This window comes from Bacillus rossius, assembly GCF_032445375.1.
Source record: "Bacillus rossius redtenbacheri isolate Brsri chromosome 9 unlocalized genomic scaffold, Brsri_v3 Brsri_v3_scf9_2, whole genome shotgun sequence".
NCBI lineage: Eukaryota > Metazoa > Arthropoda > Insecta > Phasmatodea > Bacillidae > Bacillus > Bacillus rossius.
In genome coordinates, this window is record NW_026962013.1 from 38300751 (window position 1) to 38323269 (window position 22519).

Here is a 22519-nt window from a genome sequence, read left to right on the forward strand (position 1 = left end):
GGTTGTCTGTAAAGTCGGTTTACGGACGATAGTTTAACGTGACAACGTCATAACAAAACATTGATGAAATTATTGCATACTTTTATGATTAAAATTGAATCATTTTTATTTTAATACTAAAAGAATAAATACTTGAAATAAATTATACTAGTAATCCGATTTTTAAAATGCAAGAATAATAAACCTTTATTGCTGAAATTGTTGTTGTAATAAGCAATGAAAACCACATTAACTTTTCACTTCACATTATAAACAGTCGACGAAACAGTTCACGTGTAGATGTAAGTTGTGTGCTGCCGCTGTCTTTCTTCTCCTCGGACGCATATGCCAATAGGATGGAAGAGAGATAGATGCGGCGCAAGCGTACAATGAGCGTAACGGGACACAGCGTAACGGAACAATGTGCGTAACGGAACAATGTGCGTTACGGTACACTTTTTCGTGCGTGCAGCCGGCGTTCATCGATTTATTAGACGTCACGTCAAAAAACGACAACAGATCCTTCCTCCATGGTGTGCCACCGTCAGACAGTCCTGCCACCACTAATGCCAAGGTATACCTATATCGACCGCTAGTATAACGCCACATACGACATCTTGTTTTAGCCTATTGGGGCCACCATCTTGTTTTCATCTTCTTCGCTGATCTACAACTAGAGAGTGAGAAATTTCGCGGGATCTTGATAATCATGCCACAATTTTTTGCTAATTTTGTAAAGTGAACGGGGATTTTAAGTTAGGTCAGCAACACTAAAAATCTGTATCACAATGTTTTATGCAGATAACCTTATCGAACCGCACGATCGTTAAAACCGTTAATTGCAGATGATATATCGTAATGCGGCTCCACAGAATTATCAGAAAGAAAACAAGGAACTCTGGTGTTTACCTTTCTTAAGAATGGTATAATGGCGCCCCTACAATATAATTCTATCCATAATTTTTCTTTTTAATTTAACATAACCAATGTCAGTCTGTAATAATGTAACTTTATAACGGTGAAATAATTTTTGAATAGGCTCAGTATTTTTTAAGTTTATCCGCGACAAACGAATTCTCTATATGGAATTAAGTATAGTTATACCCCATGATATGTAGCAGATCCCCTCTACGACTGTGAACTACCAGCTAGCGGTAGAGAGACCGAATAACATCACACACACTAAATAAAAAGAGGTTCTGCATAAGAAATCAGCAAATAGGGAAGCATAAGAGGGTACAAAATATATACACGTCTGTGAATTTTAGCTTAATGTCAAATGAAAAATTTCTGGGCCTCGATTCATAACAAAACATTTACATCTTCAAGTACACTTTTAAAAATTACAGTAAATTTTCGAACTTTTACAAAGATGAATTTTACTCAAATTAACGAAGTTCTTCACAAATAAAATTTACTGAAATATTTGTAGCAATTACGCCATATTTCGACTTTCAAGTTGTATGTTTCGTTGTAAACAAATGTGAACACACGTAGACAAACGAAGAGTTTTTTTATACCGTAGACGAACCAGAATTTTTTTAATGTTTTATTAATACCAAGAATATTATTTTGGATTCATGTTCAAAGTAAGTGAACCCAGTGTACGTAAATTTGCGATAATTTGTAAACAGCGTTATTCGTAACTAAATATCTCAGGCCTCAATTGACGGCCACCCATTCACATAACTCGTTGGCTTGTGGTAAGATCTTTAACAAGTCATAGTGTGTAAGCTTACATATCGAACTTAATTCAATCTCGTTTCAAGCTTAACTTTGATAATCACGCCGCAGACTTACAATTACCACATCGCAATAAGCTGGCATGGAGCTAGCCACGTTAGCTTATCCTCAGCAATCCTTGTTCAAGCTCGACGTAAGCTTGACGCGATCTTCAGTCAAGCTTGTGTCAGCTTGATGCAAGCTTGACGTAGCAATCTTACAACAAGCTGTCCGTTACCTCCGTTACCTTGAAATGATGTCATCGCTAGAGACCTGCAAAATTCGCGGATTCATTCGGTGATAGGCTACAATTCAAACACTATACCTCTTAGATAATTTTGCTATTGGCTTACTGTTCATCTGGACGAATCTCAACCAGTTATAAACCCTCAACCAAAGAAGGATCGAATCACAGACAAACCAGCTGAGACGACTTACAAGTCAGCAGCCAATGAACTTGCGTTATTTGCCCGAGTGTACAGGGGTATGTGCAGTCTATCCTGAAGGCCATCGAAACCGCGAATTTTGCAGGTCTCTAGTCATCGCTTAACTTTCCCTACATGGAATAAACAAGTTTCACTACAATGGTACATTTCCATTCCTTGACTTCACGGAATTTACTCCGACCAAATGCCGTTCGCCGAGAGCTAAGATGTTACACATGAAAAGCTGAAGGTGTACTTCAAGGAAGGCCTCCTCGCGTGTCCCAGCTGTACAATGCCTGAAGGGAGGGAAGATGGGAGAGGAGGAAGCTCCGGGGCAGAGGTCACCACGGGTCACGTCCACCGGTTCCTCACTCCCGGCTGTCCGGGTCCGAGCACCGCAGCCTGCTTGTTCTGTCCGACACCGCACCGGCCCTTGCCGCCGCCCGCGTCTTCATCCCAGCAGCGAGGCTGTCGCACCCGAGGCGAGACCTCGCGCAGCGTGTGCCATGTGCTCGGCCCGCGCCGTTGCCTCCACTCGGCACATAACAATGGGTAGGGGCAGGCATTTTTCACGAAAAGATCTGAACACTTATTAGACTGCAACAAGGTATACCCGCACCTTGTGATTGGCGGTCGTCTGCGAGAGAAGTCGTCTTATTTGACCGAGCCACTCAGGACGCGTTTACTTCCGCACTGAATCACTGTGATTGGTGTTGTTACATTCGACATGTACCTGGAAGAAACTCTCCCAATCACGAAATACAGACGATGATGATACAGTATTTCAACTTTCATTTAGTCTCGAAATATTTTCGCGAAATCTGCATGCCCCTAACAATGGGATTTAGGGCGGTATTCCAAGATGTTCGGGTGAGGTAGCGAATAAGCACTGTATTTTTGGTGATACAACCGTAACCCTACTCGCGGGCCGTATTCCAGAACGTGTCCAAACTGAATCCCCGTAAGGAAAAAAAATCAGCAACCTTTTAATAAACTGTGCCCTGCGCAAGGCTAGAAAATAGAACCGACTTTCTAATTTTTTAAAGTACTTTTACGTTCCTATAATTTCTTGTTGTGACCGTTAAAGTGTATAAAATATATGTCATGATAGTTTCGCTATCTTAGAGTTTCATTTGGTACACCTACATGCTTCGTACGTCTCCCAAATGATCACAAAAATGACTATATACGAGTTAATGGTGCCAGACGTGGGTCCACCATCTAGATGAAATCAACGAAAAAGTGAGCTCTGCGCATGCGCGGTATTTGAGCAACAGATAGGCAACGATTAGGACACCTAAAACCGTTCCCTAAAAATAAGGGACTGGCCGTGTCCTATCGTGCACTAGGAATACGGTTAGGATACAGGTGTACCATATTCAACACCTAAACCCTTATTTTTGTGTCTTGGAATACCGGCCTTAGATTCTCAGTTTCCATTGTCAAGTACATCAATGTAATAAAGGCATAGGTAGGAGCATGTGTTTTTCGCGAAATAATTTGATCCCTCATTAAACTGCAATAAGGTATGCCCGCACTAGTGATTGTTCCCTTGTAACTGGCGGCCGTCTGCAAGAGAAGCCATTGCCCTGTTTGGCCGGGCCAGTCAGGAAGCGTTTGCATCCGCACTGGATGGCTGTGATTGGTGTGCTAACAGTAGATATGTACTTGAAATAAACCCAGCCAACCACGAAACACAGACAATGCTACGAAGTTTTTCGCAGAACAATATATGCGTATTTTATGGCACATGGGGAGTCCAATAACCTTGATGTAGACACCGGAAATTTTCGCGGAATCATTTCGCGATAGGCTAAAATTCAAATAGCTATTTTTAGTGCTATTGGCTGACAAGTCATCTAGAGGAATAAGGCCCAGTGATAAACCCTTAACCAAAGCTGTATCTAAATACATCTGGCTATGTTGAGACGTCTCACAAGACAGCGGCCTATGAGCGGGTGACATTTTTCCGATTATACGAAGAACTGTGGAGTCTATTCTCGATATTATTGACCCTGAGAGTTTTCCCAGTTCTCACCTTGCACACCGGTCCTTTCTTTCATAGTATGCATAGACTATGCCACGTCATTTGTCTAAATTTTGACCGTTCTCATAAGTAGAACCAATTGTACACGTATCATTTTGCCACTGTTGTTCATCTAGGTATCAGAAAATAACGTCAAATTAGTCAATATCAACCAGTGAGGAAACATTAACCAAGTATGCCAAAGTCTTTCCGTGAAATAATAGTGTGTCTCTCTAATTTTATAGCTTTAAAAAACTTTGAGACAATAATTGCCTTCAATAAATTGCAACATATAAACGCAACCTGATAAAGAATATTATTTAATATTAATATTAATCATTTCACACGACCAAATATTTTTCAGATTCAAGTTACACATAGACACATAAAACATTATAATTACTTCTTTTAAAATATTAAAGTAATTAAATGTATTCTTCCGGCATATCCCTGCTTATCCCCGCTTCAACCTGCTTCTCCCTGATTCTCCCTGCTTCTCCTTGCTTCTCCCTGCTTCTCCCTGCTTCCACTTGTTACTGTCCGGGGCCGTCCAGGTCGTGTCAAAATAACTGTGTGCCGATCGTCACACAAAAAAATGCATTGTATTTTTTTTTGTAAATTGAATAGAAATATTCATGTAAAATTACAAATATTTTTAATTTTGTACTTTTACATGAAAACAGCTGTGTCACAACAAAAAGGTGTTCGCAGTAATACTAGGTTTGGAATCTTAAACGGGAATTTATGCGTTGTGTTTTCTCAGTACCTCCAATAGCTCAAATTATTTGTTAACCGTTCCCTGAATATATTTACAGTATTAACTGCGCACATTAATAAGCATAATAAAACAAAATTAAGTCCAATTATTGAATATTGAATTATATTGTTCATGGTTTAAAAATTATGATTGAATTAAACATAAAAATAAAATATAAAATCTTGGCGCCAATTTTCGTAAGAAATACGCATTATTATCTCGGAAAACGTATTTAACATTTGCACAAATAACCATAGCCATGTGTATGTACAAAGTTACAATATCTTTATTGTAGCATAACAAACTATTTCTTTTCAACTTGTTGCCAAAGAAATCTTTTGTAAAGGTACAGACACTTTTTTTTCTGTGTAATTACCTTATCTGTATATTCATAACATGCAGTGACAGAAACTCAATTTAAACCATTTTCAGGGGGGGGGGGATTTTATTTACTATAAATTTGAGCCACGATTGTTAAACGTATTCATTGAGTAGAAAAGTAGACCTGAAGCACATATACATCTGTTTTGCGTTCATTATGGACTGCGGTACTCTTTTCACGTCTTGAATAACCCTGATCCAGTTATAAACAAGGATAATATGTGATTACTTAATCACGTGTAGCCCGCTAAAATATGTGACCTTGTTACTGACCAATAAGCGCACTCTAAATATGCTGTATTATATATTGGTGGGTCTAGCCTGGAGTGGCTCTGCTATGGTTGTAAGGACACACTGAAGTACTAGATTTTGCTAACAGAAAAATATAGTATAGTCACTTCAAAACAGCTTTGACCCAGAGAGAAAACTCGGATTGAATAATTAATATGCATTAAACATCCATTAAAAAAAGCGTGGTAAAAAAGTTAAAAAGAAACCGGAATAAATCAATCTTTATATCCAACTCTAAGGAACTAAATTAAAAAGTAATTCATGGAAACTAAAGAGTGATGCATGCGGAAAAAAGCAGCTGGATAGCTAACTGAAGGGAAAATGTAACGATTTGAATAAAAACCGCATGGGTGATCGATGGACGGGAACCAGGCTTTCTTTCAGACATTTTCCCCCGGGGGGGCAGTTAAAAGTTTCGGGGGGGGGGGGGAAGATGGGGAAGGAATGAGAAGAAAAATTTTGTCTGTTAGGTCAAGCAATTATTATTAGACCTTTAAACTTCAATTTCATGTAAAAAAAATTACCATATTACAAAATAATGAACGTTAATAAACAAACTAAATATTTAAATGCTAAAGCCTACTTTGATTGTTTTTTTACAGAAATCGTATCCGACGACCTTTTTTCCTTGCATACAAATCAACTGTTTTTTCAAGAAACTCCTCAGTCGGAATCTCAGGAGCCTCGATACTTATCATCATGCAATGAAATAGGGTTCCCGGTAGCATTCTAGATCTTGTCTTATTCAAAATTCTGTTCATTGTACTGAAAGATCTTTCCACCGAAGCTGTAGTCACAGGAATGGTAAGAATAATTTCGCAAAGTTTTTGTAACTCGCAGTAGCCTACATCAGCCTCAAGGAGTTTTATCACTGGACTCTCGTCCAATTTGAATTGCCCGCTATGAATCATGGATCGTATAAAAAATTGGAAGGATTTCAAGTCTGCAAGTACACCTTCGACATCGAGCATAGGAAAGTGTGCGCAAAACTTACTTGCATCATTGTCTTTTAATTCTAATAATGATTTAAATGTGTCAAAGTGGCTTGAAAATACCAGGATATCTATCGATTTGTCGTTGAACCTGTCTTCAATTTCTTGGAGAACACTTTCACTGTATTCTTTCATACCCTTGAATGTTTTTTTGAATCTTCATCAGCAACTAGGCACACCTCAGATCCAAACTTCTCTGTTATTTCGCTTCGGACATTTTTTTGCAAGTCGCTGTTGATGTCTCCACACTGGTCTGCAATATCTCGTAAGTGAAGTTTTGTTGTAGTAATTAGAGGAATGACTTTGGTCAAACTCAAATCCTTTCTCTGCAAAGCATTACTCAGGTAAGAGAGTGCACTGAGGAGTTAATTCATCACATGACAAGTTATGAGAAAACTCTCATTTCTGATTTCCAGCAAAATTCCCCCAGCTAATGACGCGAGGTCTGCTCCTTCTTTATGAATGTGCTCACAAGCCATCAAAATAGACTTCAAGCATCTTAAGACAGTATTCACTACCTTGTAGTGGGACAACCATCTCACTTCAATACATTCTGGAATCTTGAGAACTGGAACATTTACTACTGCTTGAATTTCATGCAAAATGTTTTCTTTTTTTGGTGACTTACTAAACAGCTTATAAATGTCTTTCAAAACATGGAAAAACCTTTTGACTTTCTGATTTTTATTCCTGCAGGAAGCTGCTGCCAGGGACAAGATGTGTGCTCTACAGTGTATGTAAATAACTTCCTTGTTCGCCTTCTCTGAAAGCTTCCTTCTTACACCTCCAATGTTTCCAGCCATATTAGAAGCACCATCAAATCCAAAGGCAATAATATTTTCATAATTTAAATCAAGAGCAGCAAGTTCCTTGTCAATTGCATCTGCAATAGTTTCTGCCTTTCCATTTGAGATTTTGACTATTGCTAAGAACTTTTCCACTGGTACTTTATCTTCCACAACTCTAAACATAATGCTGAGCTCCATTTCATTTCGTAGTGAAGTACTTTCATCAGCTAGAACAGAGAATTTCTTGTGTTTTAATGTTGCCTTTAATTCTTCTCTCAAAATTTCGCCCATACAGACCAAAAGCTCGCAGGCGGTGTCCTTGCTGCTATAATTCGATCTGTCACTTAGAGAATTTCTCCATTTACTAAAATCTTCATTCAGTTTGTCGAGAAGACCTTCACTCAAGCTGTTATATGTAGTAGTGTGAGCTATTTATTTCTTTACTAAAAAGTACAAGCCGCGCAAGAGAGTTTTTAAGCCTTTTCTATTTATGTCTCTTTCATTTTCACTCTGTTGAATCATTTGAGTATGAATAGGTTTCCTCGTAGCATGTCTTCTGAGGTTCTCCATTTCTACACTTATTGAGTGAGCTGCAGAATGTTCATGCTTCTCTAATTTTCCATTCTTTCCTAAAGCTTTTCTGAAAGATGTAAATGGAGTAGTAATAAACACTCCACCTGTTTTTTGCAGAACCTTTGCATCATTTTTCATGAAGTTTTCACATAGTTTACAAAATGCACCTCCTTTTTCTTCATTGTAGATCAGCCAACTGTATTTCTGTTCCCAATTTTTGTTGTAGTGACGTTCTACTTTTTCGGATGATTTCGCTGGATGCGGACTGGATAATTCTGCACTTTCATTTTCAAAGCATTTCTGTTCAGTCAGCTGGACTGATGGTGATGGGCCTGCTTCAGTTCGCGGTTTTTGACTGGGCCCTGCTGCGACATTAAAATAGGAGTCTATTGTTATTTTCATGTCGAAGTCTCTAAAACAAAAGAGGTAACTCTTAATGGAGATAGTCTGGTACTGACTGGCAGTATAAACTATTAATTAAAACAGCATTATGTGAAGAATATCAATCTAACACGCACAGTATCCACACACATTTTGACTGATTTTTACTTTTCAGAAAGAAGTGGATAAATGAGCAGGGTGGAAAAATTTTGGGGGTGACAAAACTTAAGAAGTAGCTAAAAGAGAGAAAACACTTTTCTACAAAAAAAAATAAAACACTCTTTTAGGCTGTCAAAATATCACAATGTACTGCCTAAAAACACTAAATATGAACAGCACATATAAAAAAACATAATTCATAGTATCACTATCTATTGTTAAACGATTTGGTTGTAATCAGGGGCATTAATAGTCATCATTTTAATTCCGGCAATTTATAATTGCGCGAAACACTTTTGTTTGACCAAGCCCAAGATGGTAGTACTTGTTCAATGCCAAACTGAATGTTTTAAAATTCTAAACTCCTATCAATACATTTGTTTCACTGTGCCAAATGTTATTTTATAAATACGTAACCTGGGCTTAGTCCATCGTAACCGTGAACCACCTACTGACCTACTTCTAGGTTTCTTGGCATCAGAATTCATTAAGTACTTTACATACAGTTTACTAACATGAATTATAAAGAAATTACTTGATAATGTTAAGATGATACTCAAAACGTTAAAGCGATGATTTATAACAGAATAATTTAATTAGTATCCAAAAGTTTTTGTTGCGGCCATATTTTTACATTGGATTGGTTAATTATTGTGTTTATATACTTACAGGTTTACAGAAAAGTACGCAGAAAGCCATATGCACTACACACTTGTAAACGAAAACTACACTAGCACGCCAACAATGAGTAGCCTACACGTCGAGGTCTGCCGTTACCAACAGCCGTCTGACGCACCACCAGCTCAACGCACACGCACGACGCACAGGGAGGAAATGACCCGCGTCTACTGCAAAAAGAATGTTAAGAACTTGTGAAAGAATATATCCCTCTTCTGGCCCCCGTGGAAAATCGAAAGATAAAGAAATGCTTATGCATCCACATCTCTGTACATTGTTACCTTCGGAACGAGTTTCTCCAAAAGATAACCAGGTCCGATGCCGAAACGATTTTTTTCCCCGTACGATAGCAGAATGCCGAGACAAGTCGAGCCGACCCGATAAAGCGCGCGGCCTTTCATTTGATAACATGGGTTCATATTACTGCCGTCTGGTCCGGGCCGAGCCGATCCGAATGATAAGCGGTGGAAACGTAATAAGGTGATTCACAAGAAAGAAAGAAAGAACTATTAAAGTAATATAAAGCTGTGATCAAGAAGCATGCGAAAATGCCTTTCGATTCCATTTCACAAAGCAAAGGAATTTAAAAAAATTGCTATTCGAATAGGTTATCCCAAACTTTCCGCACATCTTCCGTAGTCATGAGTAATGTGACAATTAATGCATGGCTAAAACGCGGATGTGTAGAGTTCGATGAAAAAAAATACTGAAATGTCTGGTGATGGAACTAGTTCACAGTACTTAAAAAAATTAACATGTCATTGTATTCCCACCATACATGCAAAGATAAAGAGGTGCGTTCGGGAACATAATACCGTGGGGGCGAGCACTTGAGACACACATGCTGGACTCTGCTAACTGCATCTATAACAAAGGATGCCTGGCAAACCTATTGCAATCATTTATAAAAACTTAACATACTGAAAGAGGGACTGCATAATAGACATGGCCATGAACCAGTTTTTAATCAATTTACATGAAGATTGTGACTGTAACGAATTTATTTCCTTTACAAGTAACATTAAAATGGATTCCAATTTTATTTTTTGAATATTCCCCGGGGGGGGGGGGGGCTCTGGGAGAACTCCGGGGGGGCAAAGCCCCCCCGGAGAAGTGCCTGAAAAAAACACTGACGGGAACTGCATGAATAAAAGATGAAAACAGGGAATAATAAAACTAGAGTTTATGTAGAAGCAGTATATTGAAAATATATGGTTTAAGGTAATAGAATAACAGGATGACGCAGGCGTAGAAGAATTATTAAATGAGCATTTAAGCTTTCTTTGAAATTGTGTCTACTTGTATTATCATCGATACATTTATAATTAAAGTTTAATTATTGTCAATTCCATTATTGTAGTTGAAGTCCCCGAAAACTTTACGTCGCTACAAGTGCGCTGCTTAAGATTACACAAATTTCACAGAAGTCATCAAGAAACCTGCGTGCTGATAGTCATTGACGTGTGTAGCCAGATCTGTGAAATAGAAGAAGGCGACTGATGTAACCAAGGCCATTGCGTATATTTTGCGCGTTGGACGCATACCTTCACACCTGTACAAACGATTTCGGCAAAGGCTTCCATGAAGAAGTATGGCATCAATATATATTCTACGTTTAGTAATGTCAACGCGTATGTAGTTGAGAGGTTGAACAAAACATTGCTCACCAAGATGAAGTAAAATTTCACATCTAAAAGAAATTTATTTTATTTAATTATTGACTTAATGGCGAAGTTAAGGCTTTTAGTCTTCTCTTAAACTTAACCTTAGTACTACACAACTACACAGAAATTATATTTCACAATTTTATAATACTAAACTAACCTTCACTAATAAATTTAGAACCAAAATCCAGACATTTGCACTACTAAAGAACATTAACAACAAAAGTAGAAAACATTAACAATTAAAAGAACTTATAAGCAGGAATACAGCAGATATTCTAGTGGTTACAAACATTACACATACACATAAGTGGAAGTGGTTGTGGAAACACCGGCGACATGGAACACTGCATTTCGCAACCTTACGTTTGAACTTAGAGTTTCTGAGCCTCGCAACTCTGCAAGAGCCTGTTCCAGTGGCGCGCTGCAGAAACAGTGAAGGAGTGGAAATAGTGCTGCGTCTTGTGGGTGGGAACGCAAAGTTTAAGGGATGATTTCGAACGTGTATTAAAACTGTGGGTATCACTTAACGAGACCAGTCGGTTGTACAAATAATCTGGGCTAGAATTTTTCAAAATGTTGTAACCAAGTGTTAAGCGATTTAAAAATCCGCCTTTCATGAAGTCGTAACCAACCAAACTGGTCGTAATACTCTGATCACGAGACTTTAAGTTAAAAATCAACCTTAAACATGTATTCTGGCTCCTTTGACGTGGTTGAATATCTTCCCGAAACTTATTAGTGAGTATAATTAACGCAGTGAATTCTACGACGACAATGAAGCCCAAAGACGTGTAGCTCGGGCGAACGGCTAAGCAATATCCAAAAATTTTCCCATTAGTTTAATTTTACGTAGTTTGCAGTTTACAAATGCATACCCCGCAATTCAAGGTACTTATTTTACTATAAAATTACCTCTTCATTATTGTGAAATTTCTTGATTCTACCATATTGCATGAACTAGACCAGGTGACAAGGCAATCAAAAAACCTAGTTAATTTCAAATACCGTCTGGAAAAAAAAATCTTTGGAACACCTACTCAGCATGATTACTTCGCGGCTTACCTACTGCTTGAATCTATATGTGAATGTGTGAGTGACTAGTTTTAATGTAATACTACTTATTATTGTCATTATTTGGCAACGCCGAATTCTTTAAGTGTTAACATTACTTTTCAGCAAGCGCAGGTTATGACTATGCTTAATTTTTAGTTACCTGTATATTAGCTTTTTGGTTAAATTTTGTATTTGTTTTCAATTATCTTTGAACAATAAGTAAAATCTTAATTCTGCTTTCTATCTTATTACCTAATTTTTTTGTATGTTTATGTTATGCTTATTTTTTTGTCAAACTTCGGTGCATGATGTAATAACAGAAAAAGTGGTTATGTGTAAGAAAAGGCGTATCGCCGTAACTTCGCCACAAATAACGTGGATGAAGATAATAGTAATATTCAAATAGAGACAGCGTGGAAAAAGTCAGTGCTCACAAAAAAAATAGCTAAGGGGGGGGGGGGGAAGGGAGAGAACGGTTTCATTCTGTTTCCCACGGCCATTCGTCTTCGCGTCAAGGACAGAGATTTCTTACCCTTTAGCTGCGCGTCGCTGTCCCATGCCTTCTTGCTGGTCGCCGGACAAAAGGGCGAGTGAGCTTTGTCTTGGGCGTGGTAGAGGCGGCTGCTCTGAGGGTGGTCACGAAGCCCGGGTTTATAAACTACGCAAGAAACGCGAGATGCAGAAATTTCAATTACGTTTTCAGATACCTTTTTCTATAGCAGGATGCAAAAAACGTAACGCAAGCATCGGCCAACTTTCAACTTCTTGCGTTCCGGCTTGCGTTTCTGCCTTCTAAATGTTTTAAGTAAAGCCTTCAGAAAACTTTTAAAGGCGCAGACGTTATGTGCTTAGAAAGAACCGCTGTTGTGTTTATTACGTATAATACTTTTTTTCACTTGTTAAGTTTTCGTACAGTGAAAATAACATTTTAAAATAAAAGTAATGACAAATTTCATATGATTTCATTTTGAACTTGAATCATCAAAAATAAAAATCCAGGCAGAGAAATGTTTTTCAACTGTTTTACAATTGCAAGCTGTAGGGTAGGTGACGTCTGGCGACTTTCGTGCTTTTATAAACGACCGTAACTCTCTTGCGTTGTTGCGTGCTGCGTTGTTGCGTCGACGCATTCCTTGCGTAGTTTATAAACCCGGTCTCCAACAACAAAATTACTTCTTACGATCCCCGGAGGTAGTGGACACGATTTTCATTGTTTTATTAAAAACAGTTAAAACATAAAACCATTATTTGGACAAAGCAGTTTTGACTATTAAAGGTAATAATAATATATATTAAGTTTCGTACAAAAATTCCAACGGCTATCGAAGAAAACTGAAAATAAAATTGAAACAAATCGATAACTTGCTTCTAAAAATTTATGGTCAATATACCAGGTGTCCTTTACATCGGGGTACAGAATAAAAAGATTTGAAGAGTAGCTGTGCGTTAAAACATTGCAGCATCGTCTGTGTTTCGGAATTGTTTGAATTCATCTCGAGTGTATTCATTGGCACACGAATCGCAGCAATTTGGTGCGGCAGAAAATTCGTCCCATTGGCCTGGTTAAAAGCGGTGATGGCTTCTCCTGCAGAAAGCCGCCAATTACAACGAAGAAACCGTTGTTGCGGGTATACTTTACTTCGGTCTATCGTTCGCTTAGATTATTTCACGAAAAACACACGCCCCTAATGATGTGCCGTTCTCAGGGCGCTCACATACGCACCGGTATTTTTTTTGCCGTTGCCGGACCCGGCAACGGACCCAGTAACGGACCCGGCAACGGCCCCGGCAACTACCCAGCAACGGACCAGGCAACGGACCCAGCAAACGGACTTGGCGACGGACCCAGCCACGGACCCGGCAACGGACCCAGCCACGGACCCGGCAACGGACCCGGCAACGGACCCGGCAACGGACCCGGCAACGGCCCCGGCAACGGCCCCGGAAACAGACCCAGCAACGGACCAGGCAACGGACCCAGCAACGGACCCGGCAACGGACCAGGACTCGGACCCGGCAACGGACCCAGCCACGGACCCGGCAACGGACCCGGCAACAGACCCGGCAACGGACCCAGCCACGGACCCGGCAACGGACCCGGAAACGGACCCAGCAACGGACCCAGCCACGGACCCGGCAACGGACCCGGCAACGGACCCGGCAACGGACCCGGCAACGGCCCCGGCAACGGCCCCGGAAACAGACCCAGCAACGGACCAGGCAACGGACCCAGCAACGGACCCGGCAACGGACCAGGACTCGGACCCGGCAACGGACCCAGCCACGGACCCGGCAACGGACCCGGCAACAGACCCGGCAACGGACCCAGCCACGGACCCGGCAACGGACCCGGAAACGGACCCAGCAACGGACCCAGCCACGGACCCGGCAACGGACCCGGCAACGGCCCCGGCAACAGACCCAGCAAAGGACCAGGCAACGGACCCAGCAACGGACCAGGCAACGGACCAGGCAACGGACCCGGCAACGGACCCGGCAACGGACCCGGCAACGGCCCCGACAACAGACCCAGCCACGGACCCGCCAACGGACCCGGAAACGGACCCGGCAACGGACCCAGCCACGGACCCGGCAACGGACCCGGCAACGGCCCCGGCAACAGACCCAGCAACGGACCAGGCAACGGACCCAGCAACGGACCAGGCAACGGACCAGGCAACGGACCCAGCCACGGACCCGGCAACGGACCCGACAACGGACCCGGCAACGGACCCGGCAACGGCCCCGGCAACGGCCCCGGAAACAGACCCAGCAACGGACCAGGCAACGGACCCAGCAACGGACCCGGCAACGGACCAGGACTCGGACCCGGCAACGGACCCAGCCACGGACCCGGCAACGGACCCGGCAACGGACCCGGCAACGGACCCGGCAACGGACCCAGCCACGGACCCGGCAACGGACCCGGAAACGGACCCGGCAACGGACCCAGCCACGGACCCGGCAACGGACCCGGCAACGGCCCCGGCAACAGACCCAGCAACGGACCAGGCAACGGACCCAGCAACGGACCAGGCAACGGACCAGGCAACGGACCCAGCAACGGACCCGGCAACGTCCCCGGCAACAGACCCAGCATCGGACCAGGCAACGGACCAGGACTCAGACCCGGCAACGGACCCGGCAACGAACTTGGCAACGGACCCGGCAACGGACCTGGCAACGGCCCCGGCAACGGCCCCGGCAACGGACCCAGCAACGGACCAGGCAACGGCCCCGGCAACGGACCCGGCAACTACCCAGCAACGGACCAGGCAACGGACCCAGCAACGGACTTGGCAACGGACCCAGCAACGGACCCGGCAACGGACCCGGCAACGGACCCGGCAACGGACCCAGCAACGGACCCAGCAACGGACCCGGCAACGGACCCGGCAACGGACCCAGCCACGGACCCGGCAACGGACCTGAAAGCGTACCCGGCAACGGACCCGGTAACGGACCCGGTAACGAACCCAGAAACGGACTCAGCAACGGAACCAGCCACGGACTTGGCAACGGACCCGGCAACGGACCCAGCAACGGACCAGGCAACGGACCATGGCTCGGACCCAGCAACGGATCCGGCAACGGACCATGGCTCGGACCCAGCAACGGACCCGGCAACGTACCCGGCAACGGACCAGGTAACGGACCCAGCAACGGACTTGGCAACGGACCCGGCAACGGACCCGGCAACGGCCCCGGCAACGGCCCCGGCAACAGACCCAGCAACGGACCAGGCAACGGACCCAACAACGGACCAGGCAACGGACCCAACAACGGACCAGGCAACGGACCAGGACTCGGACCCGGCAACGGACCCGGCAACGGACCAGGCAACGGACCCAGCAACGGTCCAGGACTCGGACCCGGCAACGGCCCCGGCAACGGCCCCGGCAACAGACCCAGCAACGGACCAGGCAACGGACCCAGCAACGGACCAGGCAACGGACCAGGACTCGGACCCGGCAACGGACCCGGCAACGGACCAGGCAACGGACCCAGCAACGGTCCAGGACTCGGACCCGGCAACGGACCCGGCAACGGCCCCAGCAACGGACCCAGAAACGGACTCAGCAACGGACCAGGCAACGGACCAGGACTCGGACCCGGCAACGGACCCGGCAACGGACCAGGCAACGGACCCGGCAACGGACCAGGACTCGGACCCGGCAACGGACCCAGAAACGGTTCCAGCAACGGACCAGGCAACGGACCAGGACTCGGACCCGGCAACGGACCCGGCAACGGACCAGGCAACGGACCCAGCAACGGTCCAGGACTCGGACCCGGCAACGGACCCGGCAACGGCCCCAGCAACGGACCCGGTAACGGACCCGGCAACGGACCAGGCAACGGACCCAGCAACGGTCCAGGACTCGAACCCGGCAACGGACCCGGCAACGGCCCCGGCAACGGACCCGGTAACGGACCCAGAAACGGACTCAGCAACGGACCCGGCAACGGACCAGGCAACGGACCCTGCAACGGAGCCGGCCCGGGAGGGTTCTTGCCACGCAGCATGGCTTCAGTATCCGCAGCAGAAACCTGTGTTCCGTGCGGACCAGAAGCTGTGCGTATTGCACCTGCTGCGCTTACGCCCTAGATATCATCGCAACTTTCACCAAAGTATTAGAAAAATCACATACACAAAAATTTTGTAATTTGACATTTTTGACGTGTAATTTTGAAAAAAAAAATTTATACCTACTATTTGGGTAATTTTACACAAATGTTTCTGTAAAAAATAAATTAATGTACACTTGTTATTACAACAACTGACGTATTACACATTTGAATTTATAGATGAAATTACACTTAACTACAAGTGACTGAATCTATTCTAATGAGTAGAGACCCGTAAATGTCGCGAGTTCAATGACCTCCCGGCTAGACTTGACGGTGCTGTATTTTCCCGAGAGAGTCACTTCTTGTCCATTGGCTACTTTGCTTGACAGGAGGAATTTTAGTTTTTAAATAGGCTGAATGTGAGTAGACTAATTAGTTACTGTTATATTGTTGTTTTTTTTTTTTTTAACTATACCTTTTGGCGTTTGAAAGCAACAATATTGTTCCAAAGTCAAAGCTCTCGTAAAAATGTACAAATGTTCAGAGCGTAACTTATCAAGAAAAAGTCTCAAAATTACAAACCCTAGGTTATGTAGGCCTGTAGGAAAAGAATGCCATCCATTACATCGCTATTTTTTTTTTAAGGGGTAGGGGAGGACGGGGCAAGTTGGCGATGTTAAGAGTTCACCATTTTTTATAATTTTAATTTTGGAAATACGATTTCCTTCTTTCCAGACACTATTAGAATAGTCTTTTGTCGTGGTGTAACTACATGAAAAAAATCTATATTTCTATATTATCTCAAAAATTCTGCCCTTTTAAAAATATAATGCAAATGTGCCATCTTGCCCCGTTACCGGGGCAAGATGACTTTGACTACGGGGTAAGATGACATTTTTGACACAAGTTTAAACATATTTATTCTTAGAATGCAAACTATTGTAAACTAACTAATTTAACATTGTTACATGCGTTTTTACATATAAGGCATGTTATTAAAGGCTTGGTTTGTTGAAAATTACAATTAATAGTTAACTTACATAACTAATTCAGAGTTGGTGTTTTATAAACAATAATCGCACACAAAATTTCCTCCTTCAAAGTTCGAGCAGTCCTCGTGCCACCATGTGTGGCATTTGCAACACTCGATCCAGTCTTCTGATGGAGGATTGACATAAATCTCATCACACACTGGACACTGCACTTCGGATATTTGAGCTGAAGTCATGCCTGTCGAAAGTTGGAGCTTCTTGGATTTTTCTCGAGAATCGAGCTTCAGTTTCTTAGTAACAGTTCCTTTTTTGGCTTCTCTAGACTCTTGTCTTTGTTGCTTCAAACGTTCTTGTTCTATCCTCTGAGCTCTCCTCTGAACCAGAATCGCTTTCATGGGTGAGCTTGTGATGACACTTGCATTTTGCTTATGAGATTATAAAGCTCAGAAAATCAAACAAAAGTTATAAAAGAGTTGTATGTGGATACCACAAAAACCGTATAAAGCACTTGGGGCAAGATGACGAGTCGTCATCTTGCCCCAGTCAACTTGCCCCGATCAGCAATGTTATTAGTATTGGATTTTTTCGCTAGGAAAAAAAATAAAAGGTTAACAATATATAGTGGTTAAGAAAAGTATATAGTCTAAGGTAATAATGTGTGGCATTGAATATCCAAATATCTTACCTGTTTGTCCATGAGATATTACTTCGAAGTTCTTGAAAATTACAATACGTCAGACCAAATGTACGAACATCATCTAACAAACAACTAAATGGTGGCAGCGGCTTCACTGTGCGATTCTTTAGTGCCCACCAGTGTGGAGCGCTAGTAGTGTCTGTTAGGTGGTGCTATCTAGTGCCATGACGTGGAAATAAGTCATTCGTCATCTTGCCCCGCTCGTCAACTTGCCCCGTCCTCCCCTACATAATTGCTCTCGGTAGAGGACGTTTGGTAGGAGTAATTTCGTGGATGGAACGGACGTCGCATTGAACGGAAATGTGTTATCACGGTGCTGCCATCTGTGACGGATGGCGCGAACCAAAGTTCACAAAGCCAAAGGGAATATTTATAGTATTAACGTTTTAATGAATGTTAACAACATGGGCAGTATTTTAATAAAATTTCTGGTCGAAAATCAATGTCCATGTCGGGGTTTCGTTTTTTTTTTTCAAGTCTTTTTGATTTTTATCGAAGCCGTTTCATTATATATTTTAAAATTTCGCTCTCCAATTATTCGATAGTTGACGTAGTTGCTCCGGCAGCGAATTCTAGCGGTGGGTAAGGAAACTACGTGTGTTTTCGTCCATAAATTTAGTTGAAAGCAATATTTCATACATATATTTATCACGTTAGGCATTATTTTAAATAATTATGCGTTAAATTTTGTGTCTGAGACTCGTATTATGAGTGTATTTGCAGTATGAGAACACATGAATTTGCTTGGTATCGAGGTTAGATGTTACACATCTCTGGTGAGTATTGAAAGACTCGCTCACAAACCCCCCCCCCCTTTTTTTTTTCTTCTGTAGCCATTACGTGAATGTTTTCGTTTGATGTCAATAAGCTGATTTATTTAAATAACTTTTAATTTAATTAAATCACCCAACCCAGATTGAATTTGGCCTGTGTTTGCCTACAAAGTCAGGAGTGGAAAAAAACGTTTCCTCCAAAAAAGATGCTCACGGCAATATAACTATGTCGATTTGGCACAGTACCAGGCGTGAGTGAAAAGTTTTACTCAGACTGTTATAAAGTTTCCTGCCAGTGTAACATTTTTTTGGAAAGCTGCCTTGACAAAATACGTTATAGAGTGCGCATACTACATAGCTGCGCAAAACTCAATCAATTGTCCCAACATTGAACGACTTCTTGTTTACTAGTAGCACTGTCGCGGTCAAGTTTCGCGCAATATGTATCTATTTAACATAATTTTTTTATTAGGTTATTCATACAACAGTCAAACTTTTGAGGGTGTTTTAATGCGAAACGTGGTTTGATGTCGTGTACGTGTGCTGAAGGTTTCGTTCAGGCTCCGATCAAATCTTGCAACAGATCTGTTGCCCAAACCTCCGCAACAAAATGAAAATTTTCATGGAAGAATAGATTACACCTTATGAAGCTTCAGATTCACTGAAATATAATTAGACGCCAGAACAATCTCTAATCTCTCCCGAAGTTCGTCACGAGAATTCATACATTTTTTTTACAATTTTATATTATTTTACATGTCACTGACCGAACCTATACGTGCGTTAACCTGCCATCCCGCAAAAGAAAGTAAAAAAAAAAAAGAGAGATTTTTCGAAAATTCGAATACAGTAGAAACTAGTTTACATATTATTCATGCAATTACTTAATCAAGACAGATTTTCATTTAAGATACGATCTCCTAGACGAGAGTAAACCAATCCTCTTCAAATAAAGATATTTAATAAAGAAAGAGCTAATTTTTGCGATAAATTTTTATATAACATACATAACCTACCTTTTTACATTTAAAAACATTTTAAAAATTCAAGAAGCACAAAAGCTGATTATTCGGGCGTTTGACTCCATGTCGGTGAATATTAGGTTTCTCATCACATGCTACTTCACCCACGTCACATAATTTTCAGTTTATCAGCAAATCGTAAACAGTGATGAGCACGTGCTCATACAAGTGAGCGAATTAATGAGTGAATTAAGATTTAGCGTCTCTTCGAAAATTATTTTCATTAGAGACGGATGAATGTGGTGAAACAGTGAGGTAGAGGATCTGCGTAATGCACTGCTGGAGATATCGGGAATACTCCGAGAAAACCCAGTGCTTGATGACAACGTTCGCCACCCTACTAGTTCCATTTAACCATATTATCTCGCAAAATCTCACTGTAAATAAATAAGAGCGTATGTAAGTCATAACTTAAATATGATTGATTGATATTTTATAAAGTGTGTGTTATAACCATATGTAAAACGATGCCTTTTTATTTTCAAAAATATATATTTTTCCTTCAGAAAGTTCTAAATATTGAACCAGACAATGACAGCAACTTACTAGTCTAATAGTAACTGCTTGAGAGAGCTGCAGAAACGTTCAGGCTTTTCTCAAAGACAAGAAGCTGCAGCCAAGTTGATCGAAACTCTTGGCCGAGAAAGCCCATTGGCGAGAAATAATTTGATATTGGTAGAGTTCTCTCTCTCTCTTTCTCTGTCTCTATCCACTTTACCTCCCTCGGGGCTGTAAGACGGAAGTTGAAGGCACTTGAGTCTTGGCTCTCACAGACGAGATCTGTCAGTACAGTTTACGAAATCAATATCGCTCGCCGTCTTTTGGAGCACAGTCAAATACTCGATTCATGAGTTAGAGTTCTGCCTAGAGTTTTCTATCGTGCTGGCACTTAAAATGTTGTTTGCATCCAACTGGCGTTCATGAATTCAGCAGGTGATATATCATTTATTTCAACTGCATGTCATTCTGACGAACTTAAGCTGTAGGTATTTTTCGAGCCTATGTGCTGAGTGTCATGAACAGATCACTGTTTCACGGCTTTTGTCTCACGCTGGTATTTTCGGTATCATCTCCGAAACAGAAACTAAGATGTGTTCTGTTCGAGTTTTCTCTAAGCAGACACATTTTTGGTTCTAAACCGTCGTATGACGTCACATAGTGCGCAGAATGTAACACATTACTTGTGAAAATTTTGTATTAAAAAAATTCTCTCAACACGCAAACGCACACTCATGACGTCATTCACAATTTTTATGAAAGTAGTCAGACTCACCACGCAGCGCAGGGGCCTCGGGATCTCGCTGTCGGCAGCGACGAACCGCATCTTGGACGTCCGTCAGCTGAGCGCTCACGAGCCGCCTCCCCCCGCGCGCGCTCGACTTTATAGACACCTCCCGGACACCGCTTTCCACTCCGACGCCGGTCCGCCGACCGACCCCGCGACTGGTGGCGTCGGCGATAAGGACGCGTGACGTGAGTGCGTGGAGTAGCGGCAAGAATGCGCTACCGCCCCCCTACCCCCTCCTCCCGCGGCTACAACCCACTTCCTTCTCGCACGCATTTTACTCAGTAAGGATGGGAAACAGATGCTTGCCCAAACCCCGAAACTATTTTTGGCGTGCGGTTGGTAGTGGCCGCTAAAATTGTAATAATTTCATGTATATTAATTTTTTTAATAAATTTTTTTGTATTGAATCTTTTACTTGGCTCTGTTTTATTAATTAGTTGAAATGTATTAATTTAGTTTTGGTAAACTTTTTTATCTAGTAATATTATAAGGAACTGAACGTAAGTTGGCAATAAGTGTTAAACATGTTGGAAAGTTCGAGAACTTGTAAAGTACTTAAATTTTAGCGGTTTAAGTTTTTAGCCTATAGTATTGGTAGTACAGAAATGGCGATCCGAGGCCTGGCTTCAGGCTGTGGTGCCTGTGATGCCAACCGCCATCTTGGATTGTGACGTAATGGTGGTCATATTGAATGACCTTGACCTGGACTTTGAATTTTAACCTCAGCAGCCATTTAGATTTTCGCCATCGTGAAACTCACTTATGGTGCACTTTTTGTTATAGTAGAATTTTCCACCATTTTGAATTCTGACATCAAACCCGTCATCATGTTTCCATCTGCTGGAGGCCGTCATATTGGATGATGTCACAGCCATTTTATTCGTTTCTGACGTCATATCAATAATCTTGTGTTTGCCTGCTGGAGGTAGTCATCTTGAATTACATCACAGCCACTATATTTTTTTGTTCTGCTGGTGGTCGACAATTTTGATGTTTTAATGGCCGCTATTTTGGTTTCTGCAGTTTGTTCCTAGAGAGCGCCAGTATTTCTCTGTCTCTAGCACGTGCGGTCGATGTTCCTTTACCTACCAGAGTTGTTATGGCCCTTATCGACACATTAAATTTAATTTTTTATACAAAATCTATTGGAAGCTAGGTGAAGTTAGAAGTATCAAGAACAAAGGAATGGCGATGATCCCTGAATATACATGTTTGTAGAGAAACGTTTTAAGAAGATTTACTAATAAAAAAATGAGCATGGGTGAAGATTTGTGACGCGAAAACAGTGATTGGACTAAGAGTT

At 42.2% G+C, this 22519-nt stretch overlaps 2 protein-coding genes across 2 annotated transcripts in view; one reads left to right on the forward strand and one right to left on the reverse strand.

The window, feature by feature from the left end:
• Positions 1 to 22519, reverse strand: part of LOC134542951 (uncharacterized) — a 647441-nt gene that overhangs the window by 121531 nt on the left and 503391 nt on the right. The gene's annotated exons all lie outside the window — the stretch shown is intronic.
• LOC134543209 (putative per-hexamer repeat protein 5) lies at positions 2419 to 21400 on the forward strand. Its single transcript, XM_063388110.1, has 8 exons — positions 2419 to 2634; positions 13746 to 13864; positions 14093 to 14212; positions 14292 to 15147; positions 15185 to 15267; positions 15353 to 15519; positions 15599 to 16448; positions 21214 to 21400. The coding sequence occupies exons 1-8, from the start codon at positions 2419 to 2421 to the stop codon at positions 21398 to 21400; spliced, it is 2598 nt and encodes an 865-aa protein (XP_063244180.1).

Bases quoted from the DNA above. Each gene is read 5' to 3' on its own strand.
- LOC134543209 (XM_063388110.1), top strand. From the start codon at position 2,419: ATGCCTGAAGGGAGGGAAGATGGGAGAGGAGGAAGCTCCGGGGCAGAG. The intron at 2,635-13,745 runs GTGCTCGGCCCG...CAACGGACCCAG, and splicing joins CCTCGCGCAGCGTGTGCCAT to CCACGGACCCGGCAACGGAC. The intron at 16,449-21,213 runs GTGCGTATTGCA...CACGCAGCGCAG, and splicing joins TTCCGTGCGGACCAGAAGCT to GGGCCTCGGGATCTCGCTGT.